The 19,767-nt window shown below is 35.0% G+C and overlaps 1 protein-coding gene across 2 annotated transcripts in view; it reads right to left on the bottom strand.

Moving 5' to 3' along the window:
* Positions 1-18,346, bottom strand: part of LOC149558404 (protein RER1A-like) — a 38,732-nt gene extending 20,386 nt beyond the window's left edge. For both annotated transcript variants that reach the window (XM_089832647.1, XM_089832646.1), the window contains exon 1: positions 17,844-18,346. In XM_089832647.1, the coding sequence (XP_089688773.1) occupies positions 17,844-18,178 (335 nt within the window). In that variant the 5' untranslated portion in view covers positions 18,179-18,346. The remainder of the gene's footprint in view (positions 1-17,843) is intronic.
* Positions 18,347-19,767: the final 1,421 nt, after the last annotated feature.

Here is a 19,767-nt window from a genome sequence, read left to right as displayed (position 1 = left end):
TTTACAAATGGCTATTAAACCAACCTAAGTCCATAGGATTTTACCCTAACTGATACAATTGCTAGAGAGTAACAATAAGGGGTTTTGACCTTATTACAATTCACAACTTATCTTGCAGAGTTCAGATCACTCTTCAGCTCGTAACACTTTGTCTGGGTTTCAGTCTCTACAAGTCTATCAGCTTGTCCTCCTCTCAAGCTTTGTCTCCTTGAGTCTTCATGCTCAATGTACCGGTACAATTATCTCTCTCTGACCACTTATCGAAGCAGAGTCTCTATGCTCTATTCTTCCTTCTCCTAGATGCCTTCTCCTTAACACCCTTCAACCACTTCGCAATTTGGCACACCAGCAACTCTTGCTTCTTGGCTTGTGACTCCTTAAATAGAAGTTTGGAATCCTCTTTCACGCTCAATTCTTCCATTCTTCAATTTTGGTTCAAATGGGTTAGGTAGGATTCATTGAATCTAACCCACATCTTGTTCCTTCTAAAAACATCATGAAGAATCTTCTTGAATTTGCTCAAAAACAGTTTACATAGAATTTTGTGCCACCAGCTCATCATCCTTATCCTCCTACTATTTTACAAAATTCATTGTAACAACTTTGTCGGCTTAGATTTGGCGAATTTTTTATTTTTCCAATAATGCAACAGCTCGACACAATTGAAATTATGGTGCTCGGCACATACAGCGTTACTCGGCACCAACTACACTTTACTGATGCTCAGCACCTACTGTGGATTCACTCGGCATCCACTAAGTTTTCTATTTGCTTGGCTCTTTCTATATCACTTGGCACTTGAACTTCACTCGGCACCTGAGTTCACTCGACACACACTAGATTTTTCATTCGCTCGACTCTAACTGAAAAATCTGCTCGGTTCCAACTAGCTTGCTCGGCACTCACTAATGAATTTAGTTGAGATTTGTAGTCAACCTTGTTACAACTTGTACTTCTATTGTTTCTAAGTGTGGCCAACATTTGTATCTTCCAATATACTATCAGTACATCATTTTACCATTGTCTTAATTGATTCTTGCACTTCATTACAAAACCATAACTCAACCTTTCCCTTAGGTGTTCTTCTTACATCTTGTTGATTAAATCTTCTACATCAATCAACTAAGTAACAAAATCATAACTCAACCTTTCCCTTAGGTGTTCTTCTTACATCTTGTTGATTAAATCTTCTACATCAATCAACTAAGTGATAGTACTTGGATCTTATAAGCAATTGTCATTCCAATAAATAGCAGGTTTGACATCAATGACAAAACAATGATTGAAAACATTCTTTATCAACCAACTTCCTTCTTTACAACAATCTCCCTCTTTGATCTTCAACAATGATCTTTTCAATCAGATTTCCAACACTCTGGCCAAAGGATTCCCACCACATTAATCCTCTCAAAACCAAATTTCCCCAGTTTCACTTTGCACCAAAATTGGTTTCAAGCAAGTGCTAGAAGTGACGAATATGGAGTTGAGGCAAAATTGATTGACAATGATGAAGATTTGGAAAGTTGCAAGGCAAAGAAGTGCTAGGTAAATTAGGTGGAAATCTTCTTACCAGAGGATTCCCACCTTGGAAATCCTCTCTCTAGGGGATTCCCACCAACCACCTTAATCCTCTCAAACCCAAATGTCCCCCTTTTCACTTTGCACCAAAATGGATTTCAAGCAAGTGTTAGAGGTGAGGGAAGTTGAGTTGAAGTGAAATTGATTGGCAACAATGAAGTTTTGGAAATATGTAAGGTAACGAAGAGCTAAGTTAACTTGGTGGAAATCCTCTAAGCTTAAAATTTCCACCCACAGATTCCTCCCATGTCAAGAACTCCGCCCCCTCCTTTTGTTTAATTCTAAACAAGAGTTGGACGTGAAGGATGCCACTTGAGGAAAAATTTAATGATAACAAGAGAAAGGTTCAAAATAGTTAAAGACAGAGGACTCCCACTGTGGAAATCCTCTCTCCAAAGAATTCCCACCACATTAATCCTCTCCAATAAAAATTTACCCCCGTTTTACTTTTCCTTGAAATTGACTCCAAACAAGTGTTAGAGGTGAAGAATGATGAGTTGAGGCGAAATTGATTGATAATAAGGTAAGTGTTGGAAATTGTTGAAGGGAACGCTAAATAATGTTTGGTAGAAATCCTTTAACCAATGTATTCCCACTATGGAAATCCTCTCTCCAAAGGATTCCCACCACAGAAATCCTCCCAGCTTGGAATTTTCCCCTTTCCTTTTAGCCCTATTTTCCTCGTACAAAATGAAAGACAAAACAAATGGGTAGATCTTGGAGAGTTGTAGAAGAAAGGAATTTTAACACTAAGTGACTGAAATTGGAATAAATTTTTTAAACACGCTTGGTGGAAATCCTCTACCCAAAGGATTTTCACTGTGGAAATCCTCTCGCCTTGGGATTTGCACCCATTTCAGATTTCTTTCACAAACTTGGGATTTCCACCCAAGAACTTTATCTTCCAAGCCTCTAGAAATACCCGAGACATTGGTCATTGCAAGAAGACGTAAGGCTTAATCTTGAGCAAGATAAATCCGTTATGTTCATCATTGATGTGATTTTTTTTTCAGATTTCTTTCACAAACTTTAAGAAGCTTTCTTTTTTGTTTTGCAGGGCAAAAAGATGGAGATGATGTCAAGGTTGAGCTCAAGACTTTAAGAGGAGAACCAAGTAGATGCTACAAGAAGATGACTCAAGCCCGAGGACTGTTTCTACCTATGAGAAGAGGTCTAGACAATCTAAGGAGAAAATTTGTAAAGGGGGAAAGATAGGTCCCTCCCCCTGAGAGAGTTTTATGGCTAGTACTAATGGGTCATAGAGGAAACCTTAAGCAAGCAAGAATTGGCAGTATTGGGAGGAGCAGTGATGGGAATATAAGATTCTTTTTCTCCATTTATAAAGGATAGCATTCAATTAATTTGATAGAAGCTCTAGCTATTTTGTATGGTGTTGAAAGAGGATGCAGATGGAAAAGGGTAATTTGTGAGTTTGATTCTCAAATTGTGGTTGATATACTGAATATTAGCAGTTAAATGTAGTTTCTTGCCAATTAGCATCAGTAGCTAGGCAAATCCTTAATCTTTGTGGTTCTTTGGATTCAATGCTAATCTAAGTGGGCTTTTGAGAGCTTGGAGGGTTGGGAAGTGGATACTGGAAGGCTCTAACTCCAAGCATTTGAAGATCTTCAAAAAGCTAATTAGCAATGATTGCCTTGCTTGAGAAGTTCTTATGAGCATGAGGCCTTTTTCTCTACATTGGTTGATAAATTATTATGGGCATGAGGCCTTTTTTTTTAAAATGCTTCTCGTTAATATTAATTGATTAATAAATTATTATAATTATTATGTACATGGGATAGAATTTACTTTTTTAAATTTTATATAAATTTCAATCATTTTAAAATTATCTTTTAATGTGAGAGGCATGAGGCCTTTTTCTCTGTATTGGTTGATAAATTATTATGGACATGAGGCCTTTTTTTAAAAAATGCTTCTCGCTATTAAATTATTATAATTATTACGCCGAGAGGCGTTCTATACAATGGCAGCACGGGAATATGCCAAGATTCCTTGTCAATAAAAAAGATTTGGGAGCAGTTACAAACTTCCAAATTAAATATTAAAAAAGAATTCCCGAAATAATAGCTGGCCGAAATAATAGGAAGCCAAATGGAAGCCGAAATAATAGGCCCGAAAAAGTAGGGCCCGAAAAAGTAGGACCCGAAAAAATAGGGCCCGAAAAAATAGGGGCGAAATAATTTCAATATGATTTTTTTTTTGTTAAATATAATTTTGCATGCACATTCATGCTTATTTTTTGCGGGGAGTGGGGGAATTTGAAACAAATTCGTGGAATGTGAAGAGACGTCTGTTGGGGGATATGAGGAGCCTCTCAAAAGTTATAAAACCAAGGCTCCTCATTTCATTTTCATTCTATGTTTTTGCAGGAAGGAAGAGGTGGAGGTTATTGGAGGATTAGATTGGAGTTTTTTGAATAGGAGTAAATTGAAGTTTTGGAGTAACATTTTTGCAGGTGAGATTTCTATTTTTTATTTACATTTTCATTTAGATTTAGATGTAGATGTAAATTGAAATTCAAAATTAATTATAATATTCTACTTTGATTTAGATTTCAATTTTAATTAATTTCAATTTGGTTGGCTCTCCTCCACAACAAACAGTGTATTGTGTATTTAATGGGTGCATTGGAATGCAGATTATCAGCCTAATGGCCAATCTCCAGTTTCCTGAAAAATATTCGTGGAATTTCGTGGAATGTGAAGAGAAGTCTATATTACGCCGAGAGTAATCGTTCTCACATTCGTGGAAATAATTGTTTTTGGGATGCAGGGTTCGGAGCTATTGGTAAGGGAGGCTCAGAGGTCATTGAGCAAGGAACTGGTGACATTACTCGGTTCCTTAGATAAAATGGGGAAAATAGAAATTATTCTTTTATGTATGTAGAAAAAAATTAGAAAGATTTTATGTATGTAAAAAATTAAAAGAATTCTATATACATCTAGATTTTTTGAAAAGAATTCTATTTACATCTAGATATTTTGATTGAAATAACCATAATGTAAAAACAAAATATAAAATAGAAATGGTAATATATGTATGTAGAAAAAATTAGAAAGATTGCATGCATCTAAAAAAATTCTATTTACATCTAGATTTTTTTAGAATGGAAAAAAATGGATAATAGAAATATCAATTGCATGTTTGTAGAAATAAATTAGAAAAACATGTATCTAGAAATTAAAAAGATTCTATATGTGTCTAATTTTTAGATTTTACTTTATTCTAAACTAATTATTGATGGATATATATTTAAAAAATATTTATGTAGTTTAAAGTTTAGATTTTAATTAATTTGTATGCAAATAGGAAAAAGAATAAATATTTTATATATATGTAGATTAATTTCTATTTTTAAAATTTACAAGTCAATGAGTACTTTATTCATTTAAAGTAAACAAGTTTTTAAGTAATATATTTTTATTTTAGAAATATATTAATCATAATGTTCATTTATTATTACTTATTTAATATACTTACTCTCAAATCTAAGACAATAGAAATGATATTTTATTAACTTTGAAATAGGGAAGTGTTAAGCAAGTTCGTTTACAAAAATACCAAAAATATATTTGGTCTTTGATCAAATTGGAGTTAATATTAGAAATATAAATATGATCATTAACAATTAAGCTAAATTCAGTTCAAAACAATAATATTATTTAAATTTAAATAAATTTTTTTGAAAAGAATTCTATTTACATCTACATATTTTGATTGAAATAACCATAATGTAAAAACAAAATATAAAATAGAAATGTTAATATATGTATGTAGAAAAAATTAGAAAGATTGCATGCATCTAAAAAAATTCTATTTACATCTAGATTTTTTTAGAATGGAAAAAAATGGATAATAGAAATATCAGTTGCATGTTTGTAGAAATAAATTAGAAAAACATGTATCTAGAAATTAAAAAGATTCTATATGTGTCTAATTTTTAGATTTTACTTTATTCTAAACTAATTATTGATGGATATATATTTAAAAAATATTTATGTAGTTTAAAGTTTAGATTTTAATTAATTTGTATGCAAATAGGAAAAAGAATAAATATTTTATATATATGTGGATTAATTTCTATTTTTAAAATTTACAAGTAAACGAGTACTTTATTCATTTAAAGTAAACAAGTTTTTAAGTAATATATTTTTATTTTAGAAATATATTAATCATAATGTTCATTTATTATTACTTATTTAATATACTTAACTCTCAAATCTAAGACAATAGAAATGATATTTTATTAACTTTGAAATAGGGAAGTGTTAAGCAAGTTCGTTTACAAAAAGACCAAAAATATATTTGGTCTTTGATCAAATTGGAGTTAATATTAGAAATATAAATATGATCATTAACAATTAAGCTAAATTCAATTCAAAACAATAATATTATTTAAATTTAAATAAAATAAGCCATGTTTACTTTGAAACATCAAACAACTAATTAACTAATACAATAATTAAAATAAATGAATCTATTATGACATAGAAAAATATTTTCGAAGTATAATTTCTTTGTTTTTGAATAAATATGAGTTTTTTTTCTACTTGAAAAGATAAACCATCCTAATTGTCATCCTTAGTTAACCCTAACAACAACCCCTACCTTAGCCCTAGCCCCAACAATGATGTACAATCTAACTATAATCCAACATTAAACTATAATTATAGCACTAAAACATATCCCTATTGATATTCTAAACTCTGATCATAACGAAAATCTCAGCCCAAACCATAATCTAAACCAAAAACCTACACACTAATATTGGTTATAGTCCTAACCCTAAAATCTAACCCTTAACCATAATGTAAAAACAAACTCCAAAATATTGATCAAAATCCTAAACCTAACTATAGGGATAACCATGATATTAAACTCTAAATCCAGTCCCAAGGTCCTAACCATGGTGTAAACCTATAACCGAACTCTTAAAAAATTTACTAATCCCTGATCCTAATCACATTCCCAACTTTAAACTTGAACCATAAACCATAGTTGTAACCATAATCATAAACTTAAACAAAACCCTAACCCTAAAGGTACAATCATAAAATTAATCATAGCTTAGACCCTAATCCTAGCACAAACCACAATCATGACCAAATATAAATCTTCACCTTACCCCTAATCATAATTTCAATGTTAACCCTAATATTAGTTTCAATCCTACCATGATATGAACCCTAATATAGACTTCACCTTGATCCTCACCCTAATCTTAAGTCTAATTAAACCCTGACTAAAACCTAATCTAAATGATATATCTAACTATAATCCTAACTGTAATTATCATACAACCCAATGCTAACCCTCATGTATATTTAATCCCTAATCTTAACTCTAAATAATCTATAAACTCTAGAATTGACCTTGATTCTAACCATAACCCTAAAATCTAAATTATAACCATAGCACGAAAGGTGGGGACCCCCGCTACATGGCACAATTCTGGGTCTTGGAGCCTCGCGAAAGCACTACAGAGTGAGGAAATGTCAGAAAGGTGACATGTAGTAGCATGACACAATTTTGGGCTTTAGAGCATTGCAGAAACAATGCAGCGTAAGGAGGTGCTAGAATGGAGACTCATGGAAAGAAGAGGAAAGACATTCATGTCGCTGGCAAAAAACTATGAAAAGAGATAACATGATGTCTTTACCTCCCACAAAAAATGCAAGGTTGATCCCAAGGGGGAATTTGGTTTCCCCAAAAATGAATGGTGGTCATCGATGAAGGTCTTCCTCTCGAAATAGACGGCATAGATGCATCGTGAATCCTCACCAACGAAGGATTAAGTCGCAACCGTCGATGTAGATTCTCCCCTCAAAAAGGATGACTGAGATGCAATGAGGAAACTCCTCCCGATGAAGGATTAAGTCACATTCGTCGATCAAGATTGGCTTTATTTCCAATGGATGACTAAGATGTAGTGAAGAGATTCTTCCCAACAAACGAAGCAGATAGCACAAAAGGTGTGAACCCCCTCCATGTGGCACAATTTTGGGTCTCAAAGACTCATGAAAGCATTGTGGAGTGAGGAAATGTTGGAAAGGCAATGCGTGGTAGCATGATGCAATTTTGGGCTTCAGAGAATTGAAGAAACAATGTAGCATGACGATGCATCAGAATGGAGATGCATGGTAGCATCTTGTGCAATTCTAGGCTTTAGAGTGTTTCGAAGACACTAGCGTATAAAGAAACGTTAGAATGGGAATGCATGGCAACATCTTGCACTTTTGGGAAGATGGGAAGATAGCTCGCGAAGAAATAAGAGTTATCGAATCTCGCAGCATGAATCAACTTGACCAAGAAAAAATGATCCAACGTGGTCAATGAAGAAACCGAGCCAACACAAAATGTTAGCCGCCAACTTTAGCAATGTTAACCCTCTGCAAAGAACCTATCCCATTTAAGGTCTCTCAGATCAGACATCAGTGATGGGTTGAATAGGGGGAAAAAATAGCACACAATGCCCTCCTAAATGAAATTCTAAATGTAACACTAATAACCATGGTCCTACTTCTTTCCCTAACCTTTATCCATGAGCGTGGGAATATACATATTATTATATAGGGCACCTTATATAATAATAAATATAATCTAAAATCCCAACCCTTACTCCCCTCCTAACTATAACTGTGACCATAAGGAAACTTCTAAATATAACCCTTCCTCTAACTCTAACCCTAACCCTAACCCTAACTATAATTGTAACCCTATCCCTACCACTAATTGTAACCCTGAATCTAACTCTACCATAATTGGACTTTAACCCTAACTATAACTGTAACCCTAAACCTAACTCTAACCTTAACCGTAACCATAACCGTAACCCAAAACCTAACCCTAATCGTAGCTAGGATTCTAATACTCTGTCTACCCCTAACTCAAACTATAGCCCTAACTATAACTCAAACTCTAACCCTAACTCATATTCTAACCCTAAACCTAACCCTAACCTTGACCCTAACCCTAACCCTAAGCCTAAGCCTAACCCTTTGTCTACCCCTATCTCTAACCCTAACCCTAACCCTAACCCTACCCCTAACTCTAACCCTAAATCTAACTCTTTCTGTAAATCTAACTCTACCATAATTAGACTCTAACCCTAACCCTAACTTTAATCCTGATTGAAACCCTAACCCTAACTCTAACCTTAACCCTGACTCAATCCCCTTACCCTAACCTTAACATTGATATAACTCTCTCTATATATAACCCTAACTCTAAACATAAACCTAACCCTAACCCTAAATCTAACTCTAACCCTAACTGTAAGCGTAACCCTACCCCTACCCATAACTCTAACTGTAAATCTAACTCTACCATAATTGGATTTTAATTTTAACCCTAACTCTAACCCTAACCTTGACTCAAAACTCCAACCCTAACCCTAACTCTAACATTAACCCCACTGTAAAATTAACTCTGTTGGTAACTCAAACCCTAAACCTAACCCTAATTCTAACCCTAACTCTAACTCTAGCTCTAGCTCTAACCCTAACTCTAACCATAACTCAAACTCAAACCCTAAACCTAACCCTAATCCTAACCCAAATTATAATGCTCTGTCTACCCCTAACTCAAACTATAACCCTAACCCTAACTCAAACTCTAACCCTAACTCATACTCTAACCCTAAACCTGACCCTAGCCCTAACCCTAACCCAGAACCTTACCCTAACCCTAACCCTAACCCTAACCCTATCTATAACCCTAATCCTAACCCTAACTCTAATCCTAATCTTAACCCTAATTCTAATCCTAACACTAACCTTAACCCTACCCCTAACTCTAACCATAAATCTAACTCTACCATAATTAGAATCTAACCCTAACCCTAACCTTAACCCTAGCTCAAACCCTTACCCTAACTTTGTCCCTAACCATATATCTACATATGACTATAACATTTTACATTACAATATCCCAAAAATAAAATATATATTTTTATCTAAATTAAACTCCTTATATTAAATTTAAAATAATATTTGACTCAAACCTTAATCGTAACCCTAACCTTAACCATGAGCATAACTCTAACTTTGGCTTTGACTCTACCATAATTGGACTCTAACCTTAACCCTAACCTTAATTTTGATCCTAACTCAAACCCTAACCCTTTAAACTCTAACCTTAACCTTGACTCAAACCTTAACCCTAACCCTAACGTTAGCCTTACTATAACCCTAACACTAACCCTAATCATAACCATAACCATAACTCTAACCCTAACCTTAACCATGACCATAACATTAACCCTAACCTTAGCCATAAACATAACTCTAATCTAAACCATAACCATAACTCTAACAATAACCATAACCATAACTCTATCCCTAACCTTAACCATAGCTCAAACCCTAACCCTAACTCCAACACTAACCCTAATTCTATCCCTAAGGTTAACATTAACTATAATGGTAACTTTGTCCCTAACCATATATCTATGTATGACTATAACATTTTACATTACAATATCCCAAAAATAAAAAATATATTTTTAATCTATATTAAACTCCTTATATTAAATTTTTAAAAATATTTTGAAGCATAATTTTATAGTAACTTCATACAACTCTAATTAAAAATTAATTAACAATTTTATAGTAACCTTATCAAAATAAAAAATAAAAAGTAAATATTTTTCCTATTGCGCCGCGACTGCCACTAGCTTATATATACCTCTATATATATTACGCCGAGAGTAATCGTTCTCGAGGCGCCTATTTTTATTTTCATTAATCCCAACTTCGATTAAAATAACTTTGGGATTAAATAAAAATAGGCGCCTCGAGAACGATTACTCTCGGCGTAATATATATAGAGGTATATATAAGCTAGTTATATACATGGGATAGAATTTACATTTATATTTTATATAAATTTCAATCATTTTAAAATTATCTTTTAATGTGAGATTTCAAGATTTAGAATTTAATATTATAATTTATTATATGTTAATAAAATATAAAATTGTTAATTTATATTTCTTTGAATTAAATGGTATACTTTTTATGAAATTTTACAGGCTGATAAACTTGCTCTGAATTTTACCTCATCAAACACGGGCAAACCTTATGACATAGCTTCTATATGGAGTATACAAAATGATAACACCGGCAGCTCCTCCTGCACAGGAGAATACTACTCCATCATCCCCTATAAAAGCTGAGTTATGCAGACATATGTGTTGTCACTTGTATGTGTTTTTGGTGCTGGAGTTTCTGTGAATGTTCAGTTTTTTATTTGTGTCCTGCATTGCTCACCTAGTATTTGCCTTAACAGCAGCCTCATGCAACTGGACGCAGTTAAGGTTGAATCTGTCATCGAATTTTGGGTAGGTTGTTTTTTGACATATTTTTGGTTTTTTGTCTCCTTTACATTGGAGGGGGTAATAAAAGAAAACAGCAGGTGAATCAAGTTAGGGCTGTAATCATGTTAATAGCAAGCTATATGAGAGAGCATATTCAGACAGAAAAAGGTAGAGAAATTCCATTAAGATGTATTTTATACAATGAGTAATACTAGCATCTGAGTATTTATAGCATTTTCTTTTTCTTGTTATTCCAGATTCATTCCTGTCTTTCAGTGCATTTTCAATATTAGAACAAGTTTGAAGTCCACCTGAGCATCTATAGCATTTATATCTTAATCTTATTCCAGATTCATTCCTGTCTTTCAGTGCATTTTCAGTAACAGAACAAGTTTAGAGTCCACCCGAGCATTTATAACATTTGCTTCTTGCTTTTATTCCAGATTCATTACGGCCTCTCAGTGCATCTTCAATATTAGAACAAGTTTAGGGTTTATTGCACTCATCTTAAGAGTTACACTTGAGGTGACTCTAATTACTAGTATTTATTGCATTGTTTTATTACTGAACAATAAATACAAAATATTGCCCGTGAATGGTCTGGGATGGGTTAATCCATCAGTTGTGTTAGAGTTTTAGGTGACTCTACAACACCCCTAGGATCAAATGAAAGACCAAGATAACTTCCACAAGAGATTGGCAAGACAATTGCATTAAGATGCAGGAATGATATTATTGATAATGAACATCAATGGATTATATCAACTACATAATAGGTCTCCTTATATAGGAAAGGCGATAAGAAACAATGATAAAGAGTAGATAACCTATCACCTACACAAGGTGAAATCACATGTCCACCAAAGGTGGATCATTCTCCATTATGCAATGAAGTATGTGCGATGATGAGGATGACAATGTGATATGTGCACTAAAGGTGGATTAAGATAACAATTATCACCACCTAGAGTTGAATTCTCCTACACCATGTGCTTAATTGAGGTGCAAACTCCTAGGTGCCTCAATGACAAACTAATATGCAATGCATTATCCTAAGTAATCTTAAGTGCAATTAGTGAACATTTAATTACACCAACAAGCTGTTGTTGGTGATATTGTTGGCTGGGAACTACCCATTAAAGGGTAGTGGAAATGCAATTTTGATGGAGCTTTGAAAGGTAGTCCTGGACCTTAAGGTGCAGACTTCATTATTCAAGATTCAAATGGAAACCTTACTGGATGTGGGGGCAAACGATTGCTGGATGGAACAAACAATATTGCTGAAGCGGAAGCAGCTTTACTAGCATTACGGGCAGCCAAGAAGTTAGGTGTCAGCAAACTTCACGTAGAAAGAGACTCGCAAATTATTGTGAATGCAATAATTAAAGAAGGCATGGAAGCTTGGCACCTGCAGAACTACATTGATCAAATTATTGAAGAATTGTCTTCACTTGAGGGCTTCAAATTAACACATATCCATAGAGAAGGCAATAAGGATGCTGACAAACTTTCAAACTGGGCTTTAACTCTTAACATGCATGAAATCATCATGGAGGATTTCCAAAATTTAGGGATGGATGTAGGAAATCTATCGTAATTGTTTCGTCCTTCTTTTGGCCACAAGTAACAAGAACCGTTTAATGTGACATGCTGGTGGCGGCGCAGAAGTGATGTGGGTCTTAATCTGAGCTGTGGAGCAAATGTCAAGTAGCCATTGCCGCTCAGAATTATTATGACAGAGAATGATTGATTGATTTGAGAGCTTTTAAAAACTTGGTTGTGGGACTTCCAGTTCAATTTTTTACATCTTGGTGAAGAGCTCTGCAACCCTTGTAAAGATGGAGACATCTTTCACTCTCACTTGCACCAAGCAGCAGAACCCTTATTGCGGGAGAAGCACAAGGATAAGGATTGACAAGATGTTCAACTTTGTGGACAAGCAGCTCACCGAGAGTGTCTTGGCTTTGTTGGGGAAATATTTCATCAAGTAGAAAATAGGCATAAACAAACATGAACATTTACTCCATGATTATGGCATGTGCATTACAATTGGCTGAGGGCAAAGGAATCATAAGGTTGATTATGGAGACCACTGTTCCCAGAGAGGCTTTCGGGGGGTTTGATGAAATTTTAGAGAAATCTTTCTCGGGAGTGGAAATAAATCTGGAGGACAAGCAGATTAAGGGTGCAAAGTACACCCCTTTGTGTCCCGCTTTGATGAGAGACAGAGAAACAAATAGGGAGAATCAGAAGGGTTGGATGGCATTGAAGATGGTGGTCATATCTGCTCTTTGGATGATGACATTGAAAGGATGAAATGTGACTCTGGATGGACCAAAGAGGACAGGGCAAGAGTACAAAAGAAAATCCCAAAAAGGAAGGAAGCAGGTGAAGGTGGCGAGGATTTTGCAGAAGCAAAACTAAATGCATAACTACGTGAACACATCGCTGGTGTAATGGCACAAAGACAGCACCAGAGACAATGGAAGTCTCTCAACGGCAATGCTTTTACTCTGAATTGGCTAGTTTTTGTGCTTGTACAAGAGTTTTCTTTTGACTGTGCACCATGTGTTCTGCTCCTTTTGTTGATGTCTCAGTTTACCTGTAGCTGATTTGGGAATGCCCATTTTATTTTTTTGGGCCAGCATGGAGAATGCCCGATTTCGTTGTTTGAAAATCTGTAATTACGCAATACTACTGCATGACCATTAATGGTCTCTGGGTGGGGATTTTTTGTTGTGCTTCAATGGCTGATGGCCACTGGCCTGAACAGTTTTAGCTAAGGTTTTCTTTCAGTAGTGTAATCACTTTTTAAATATTAATAAAATAAACTTATGACCGAGAAAAATAAAATACAGGATATCCAGTCATGGTATTCAGGTTGGACAAGTTGATATTGAATAAATGTACAATATTTCAAATTTGTGATATTATGGTAGTCTTTTTTAGCTTATGCAGTTCTTCAAACAATTTCCACTGTTTTGGGCTCCAAATATGTATACATTTATGATTTTATACTTTTTTGTACAGATATACACAGAACATACCCAGACCCCAAAATTGCCATAAAAGTGTATTGTACAGAGATACCTGTGCCAGTCCCCAATTCGAATTCAGTGACATAGTTCAGTTCATATAAATTTCTATATAGTTGAATTCATATGTATTCCTCAATTCCACAACATTTTGAAAACATGGCCAGTAGGATGCATTTCAGAGTGGGCAATCATGGATGCTATTTTTGGAGATGACAGTATAATATACATATACAGGTCACCGGGAGACGGGGAGACTTCGAGGTCTCCGGTACTGGTACTGGTACTGGTACAGGTACGGCAATTTTTCAAATAGAAGACGGGGGTACTTGGAGACGGCAAATTTTTTTCTTTTTTTTTTTTGGTTAATAGTTTAAAGAGTCTAATACTAAAAGTAAATACAAAATTTGAAAATAGTAATACTGTAAGACTAAAGTAAATAATAATAGTAATGTCACATTAAAAATTAAAATAGACTCATAGAGTCAAAGATTTCAAAACTCACATGATCACAATATTGTATCTCATAGACATATTTGTTTTTCAAATATTGCATATGATCACCATCATATCAGATTGATAATCGCTGAGATTATCATTACATATTCAAATTTTAAATTCAAAAAAGTATAGTTTCATGCTGAATTGCTGATATGCAAACAAAAATAAACACTTTGTACAATAAACAAAAAACAGAAATATATCTAGTATTAGTATGTCGATGGTACTATCATCTACTCCACAAGGTTGTGATCATCCATCTCAAGGTCTTCAGCTATCATACTCTCCAAAAAATCATCACTCTCCAAAAATATTTTAAATGATTTAATCATTTAAATTGTTGAATAAAAATAACTTTTTAAAAGTGTTTCTAATGTTTTTAAAGTTATTAATTTATTAAATAAAATATTTTAAATGATTTAATCATTTAAATTGTCGGTGGTCTTAATTTTTGTATTAAAAACATTAAAATGAGGGCCAAAATATATAAAATTATTTAATATTATATTTTACATTTATATTTTACCAGGAGACTTCAGAGAGACTTCACTTTTTGGATTAGGAGACGGGGAGACTTCAAGAGACTTCGTCATGAAGTCTCCAACCTTTTTTGAGGTCTCCGGAGATGCGAAAAGTCTCCGAGACTGAGACGCAACTTTTAGGGGGGAGACGGGTCTCCTGGTAACCATGATATACATGTGTGAGTGTGTAAGAAAATTCGAAAATTTGCAATTTCAGCCTTACATGACACCCAAATTCAAATTTAGACATGCACAAACTACATCAAATTCAAGTTTCAATATTCCTTGATTCAAGTGTAGCAGCACCAAATATTAAGATTTTGTTGTTTTCATTACAATTAAGGGCCCCAACAATACAAAATGTTCAAGAATAGCACCTCCAACATCCTGCCACATTTGGAATACAAAAAAGTGGCCCTTGACTTGGTCACTCGGCATCCTTCCTCTTCTTTCATACTTCTCGCGACTGCAACTGCAACTGCAGAATAGCAATTGATTGTGCTAATACTAAATAGCACAATGCAAATGGATAAATAAGTTAGTTATAATGAGCATTTAATTTTTAATTAGGGCATGGAGGGCCACAAACGGATCTGTAGATTAGTTATAGTGAGGGTTTAGTCTTTAATAAGGGCAAGGAAAGCCTTGTGGCTCACCATGCCCCCTCTTTTCATTTTTTTCATTTTACTTTTGAAAAGGCTAAAAAGGGGCACCTAGTCCCTAGGATGGTCAAGATCAGAGGGGCATCATAAACTTGCGTAGGACATAGGACCTTATCAAGAAGTATTTCAAGGATGAATCCTCAAAAATCTTCCAAGGCATGGAAGATCTCTACTATCACAATATCCCATGGTCCCCATAAAGAATGAGGGCATGAAGTTGAAATGTGGACCAAGACACATTCTTTATTCAGATCACCCCAAGCTTATTTGTGGCTTGCCACAAGTAAGAAATTTCAAATGAACCAAACTTGTTGAGTCAGCAAGTCTACAATGCGGGGAGATAGGGCATCAGTTGATACTATCATTGTGACATGCGACCACCCAAAAATGAACAAAAAATATATATCTTGCTCAACAAGCAGTTATTCTCACCACTTGAAACCTACAGTCAGTTTATTTTGCTGAATCTGATTGTCTGATGATCAATCCTACTATGTTCAAAAGAGTTACTAATAACTCTTAAGAAAAAGATGAGCTTTACTAATACTATGTTCAAAAGAAGTACAAATAACTAATGACATATCTACAATGTCATCATGAGTAATCTAACTGAAAACAGAAGACGGTTACGTCAAATAATTTCATATTCAGCCTAACATATCTTTCAGCATATTAATTGCCTCATATAAAGATTAAACTTAAGAATATACGTTGGAAGCTACAAATTGAAACATGGTTAGGTCCAAGGCCATCTTTTCCAACTAAGGGGCAATAAATGCCCCAAATAGCCAACCCAAGTAGTCATCTACAGCTACTTGACAACTCGACCCAGACTCTATAGTGAAAATCAGATCAAGTATTCTTGATTTCCCTTTAAGGAGAAGAAAGGGAGAGCATGAGAATTCGACAATGCTCAAATTGACTAGCACCTTCTGATTCCCACAATTATAAACAAAAGTGCATGATTCATGTTTTACCCATTAATACATTTTTTTCAAGAGAACGAGACCTATTTCTTTATGGCAAAGGAAGTAATTCTCTTGACTTAAAGCAACTCCAACTCACTTATTAAGTCCGATATTGCATTAGTAAGACTGACCCCTACTTAACATCATCGTTATGAATGTCTAGAAGCCCAAAAGTTGGAGCGGGAATAGACAACACTTAATCCTTAGCATTAAAAATGTCCGACTGCAATTAAATGCTGATTCGAGCTCCAAGCTATCAAAATGGATGAATCAGGCAAAACATGCCCCTATGATGGCATTCAGAGCAAGGCCTAGGCCCTAGAGTTCTGAAATCCCCTATAATGATATGTCATGTAAAATTTATGTCACTGGAAAGAGTATCGGCTGATCATTTTTCACTAGGCAACTCTCCTAACAAAGTCCAAAAACATCTATCTTCATCTTTGAGAAGATAGTCACAGTCCCTCTCGCGCCCTAATGTAGATCGGGCCTATCGTGTCCATATACTCAAGGTAAAATTCTTATCAATGGTTGGAAACTTCCACAACATAGATCAGTCTTCCCATATCTAGCGTATTACTCACAATCGACACGGTCTGGCTAAGGATCATGCGGCAAGCAAAGCATTGACAACCATATACCACTCCGAATTTTTCCTCCCCATTGATAGCAGTACCCCTTAGAAATGAGCATATCAGTCATACCGACTAGACATGTATGAACATCAAATAAGGACCAACAAGTACTCAAGAGGCACTAATGAAGTTGTTGAACGGTCCAAATCCACCAAGTTTGATTGTTCCTCGCAAGGAAAACCTTCTGAAAATATAAATGCTTGATGGCGTTATCTACAAGAACAAGCCATCCACGGAAAAAGATATTCAAGTCAACAACCGGAGGATCGTTACGTTCTCGTGTAAATAAGGATAACATGCTTCTAGTAAATTTCAAAGGCCTCTGTTAAGTTTCATGGGTATCTATGCAGTTCAGTAAATCGCCACCGTGTCTAATTACCTAGCTCCCCAATCCACAGGTCTGAAACACAAAATCCCCTGTGTGGATGTAATAATTATTGTCACAACATAATAATTTTGTAAATGAGGACCCTAACATAAAAAATTGAACCAAGAAAAAAACTCGAAGCAATTTTACTCAAATGCACATTTTCTTCTGCGTGCATTTTCCCAAACTAAAAGTAAATCTGAAAGACCAATACAAATTGAGAAATCTTATTAGCATACCAGAATTTAAACTCGGGGAGGCGTCGAATGAAGGGTTTAAACTCATCAGAGCCCTTGGTAGGCAGAGCAGGTCCCTCCATCTCGGGATCGGCCTGCGGCGACAGAAACCCTATCAATAAATTCAATATATAAATCCCCAGGCCATAGGAGACAATGTAGAACCCCTGCAAGTAATACACCCTCACAGCATAGATGGCCGCCACAAGAAGCAGCGCGAGCCATCTGCCTGTGTGATGAGGAGTCGATTTGTCAAGATAATACTGAAACCTTTGAGAAACGGTACTAGTCCATCTCGCTATGGCCGGCGAAGGGCCCTCGGTGAAATCAGCGTCCATACGACCGGGGGCTCAGGGACGGCCTTATTGCATATATGTGTGTGTAAATCAGATCCAGCCTTGTTCAGTTTTAATTACAGCATACACTGCAGGGCCTTTCCGGCAACTCCGGCCGTCGGAGAGAATGTTGACAGCGTGGGATTGTTGTTGCAGTGGTGCCGGAAATATGGGATGAAAGAATACATAGCGTGTTGATTTTAGTATTGGCAGATCCTGGAAATCCGCTTATGACCATAGCGGTTTTGAGAAAAGCGGTTTCAGAATATCTCTTATCGATTCCTTCAATGAGGAGAATTTGCACGTGAAATACAAATGAAGGCGTACAAAGTTCGATGGGGTCTTAAGTATTTAGCCGGTTTTTACTAAATAATCTGCGGATAGAAAATTTGGTGTTAGCGAGGAAAGGAGAAATTTAAAATGTGTTTTATTCGTTCATAACTATAGGAGAGGGGTATCCTTAGGGTTAGTGTTAGTGAGGAAAGGAGAAATTTAAAATGTGTTTTATTCGTTCATAACTATAGGAGAGGGGTATCCTTAGGGTTAGTGTTAGTGAGGAAAGCAGAAATTTAAAATGCGTTTTATTCGTTCATAATTATAGGAGGGGTATTCTTAGGGTCTGTTTGGCTGCAGGAATAAGAATATGGGAATACAAATATGTATTCTGGAATTGTTATTCTAGAATAGAAAATAAGAATACTTATTCCTATTCTTGTTTGGTTCAGTAGAATTTGATGCAAAATTCACGAACCCAAAAATTTATGCTTTCTAAAATAAATAAAAAATGGAATAGGAAATACATATTCTGATTCCACCCATTCAAATGGAATTATAAATGTTCATTTTGGGCCAAAATTGGAATACGTACTCCTATTCACAATTCTAATTTGGTGCACCCAAACAAAGAATTTGAAATTTTAAGAATTTACATATGCTTATTCCACTCATATGCCCACTGCCAAACAAACCCTTGCAGATTAGACTTTCTTTAATAGATGACATAATCTTTTGCAACTATATTTGCAATTGCACTTTAGGCACATCCAAGAGATTATCGGAGGGGAGCATAAATGTGAAAAATGAAATGAATTCGAGGAAGGTGTGCTTATTTGTGTGATTTATGAAAAAATTGAAGTTTTTGTAGAGTTGTTGAGTCTACAATATTAGATGATGTATTTGTTGCATGTTCACTATCAAACAACTATTATGTTTTAGAATGAATAATGTTAGTAAATGGACATTTTAGAGTATTTTTTAGAAATAGTAATATCTTGTATAGATGTAGTGAAGGGGTTAATATGTGTGGAGAAGAAAATTATGTTATTATAGAGAAATATATGGGTGGGAGTTGTGTGCAAGCAAATGATTCTTAATTGAGCAATATAAAAAGAATAAAAGTTGACTAAATGTATGGATTGTACTCAAATGCAATAATTTAAAGAGCAAACTTGGAGTGCTTGTAAAAAAATTGTATTGTTAGGCAAGAGCCTGCAATACAGTGGTAACTTGTGAGCCTCTCAATGAGGAGGTCCTAGGTTCAAAACTACTTGAGCTAAACACATAATAATAATTAATCTTCACAAATAATAGTA

This window comes from Cupressus sempervirens, chromosome 5, assembly GCF_028749045.1.
Source record: "Cupressus sempervirens isolate cs-2001-9-10 chromosome 5, ASM2874904v1, whole genome shotgun sequence".
NCBI lineage: Eukaryota > Viridiplantae > Streptophyta > Pinopsida > Cupressales > Cupressaceae > Cupressus > Cupressus sempervirens.
The sequence above is the reverse complement of the archived record's forward strand: the minus strand, read 5'-3'. Positions and strand labels throughout refer to the sequence as shown.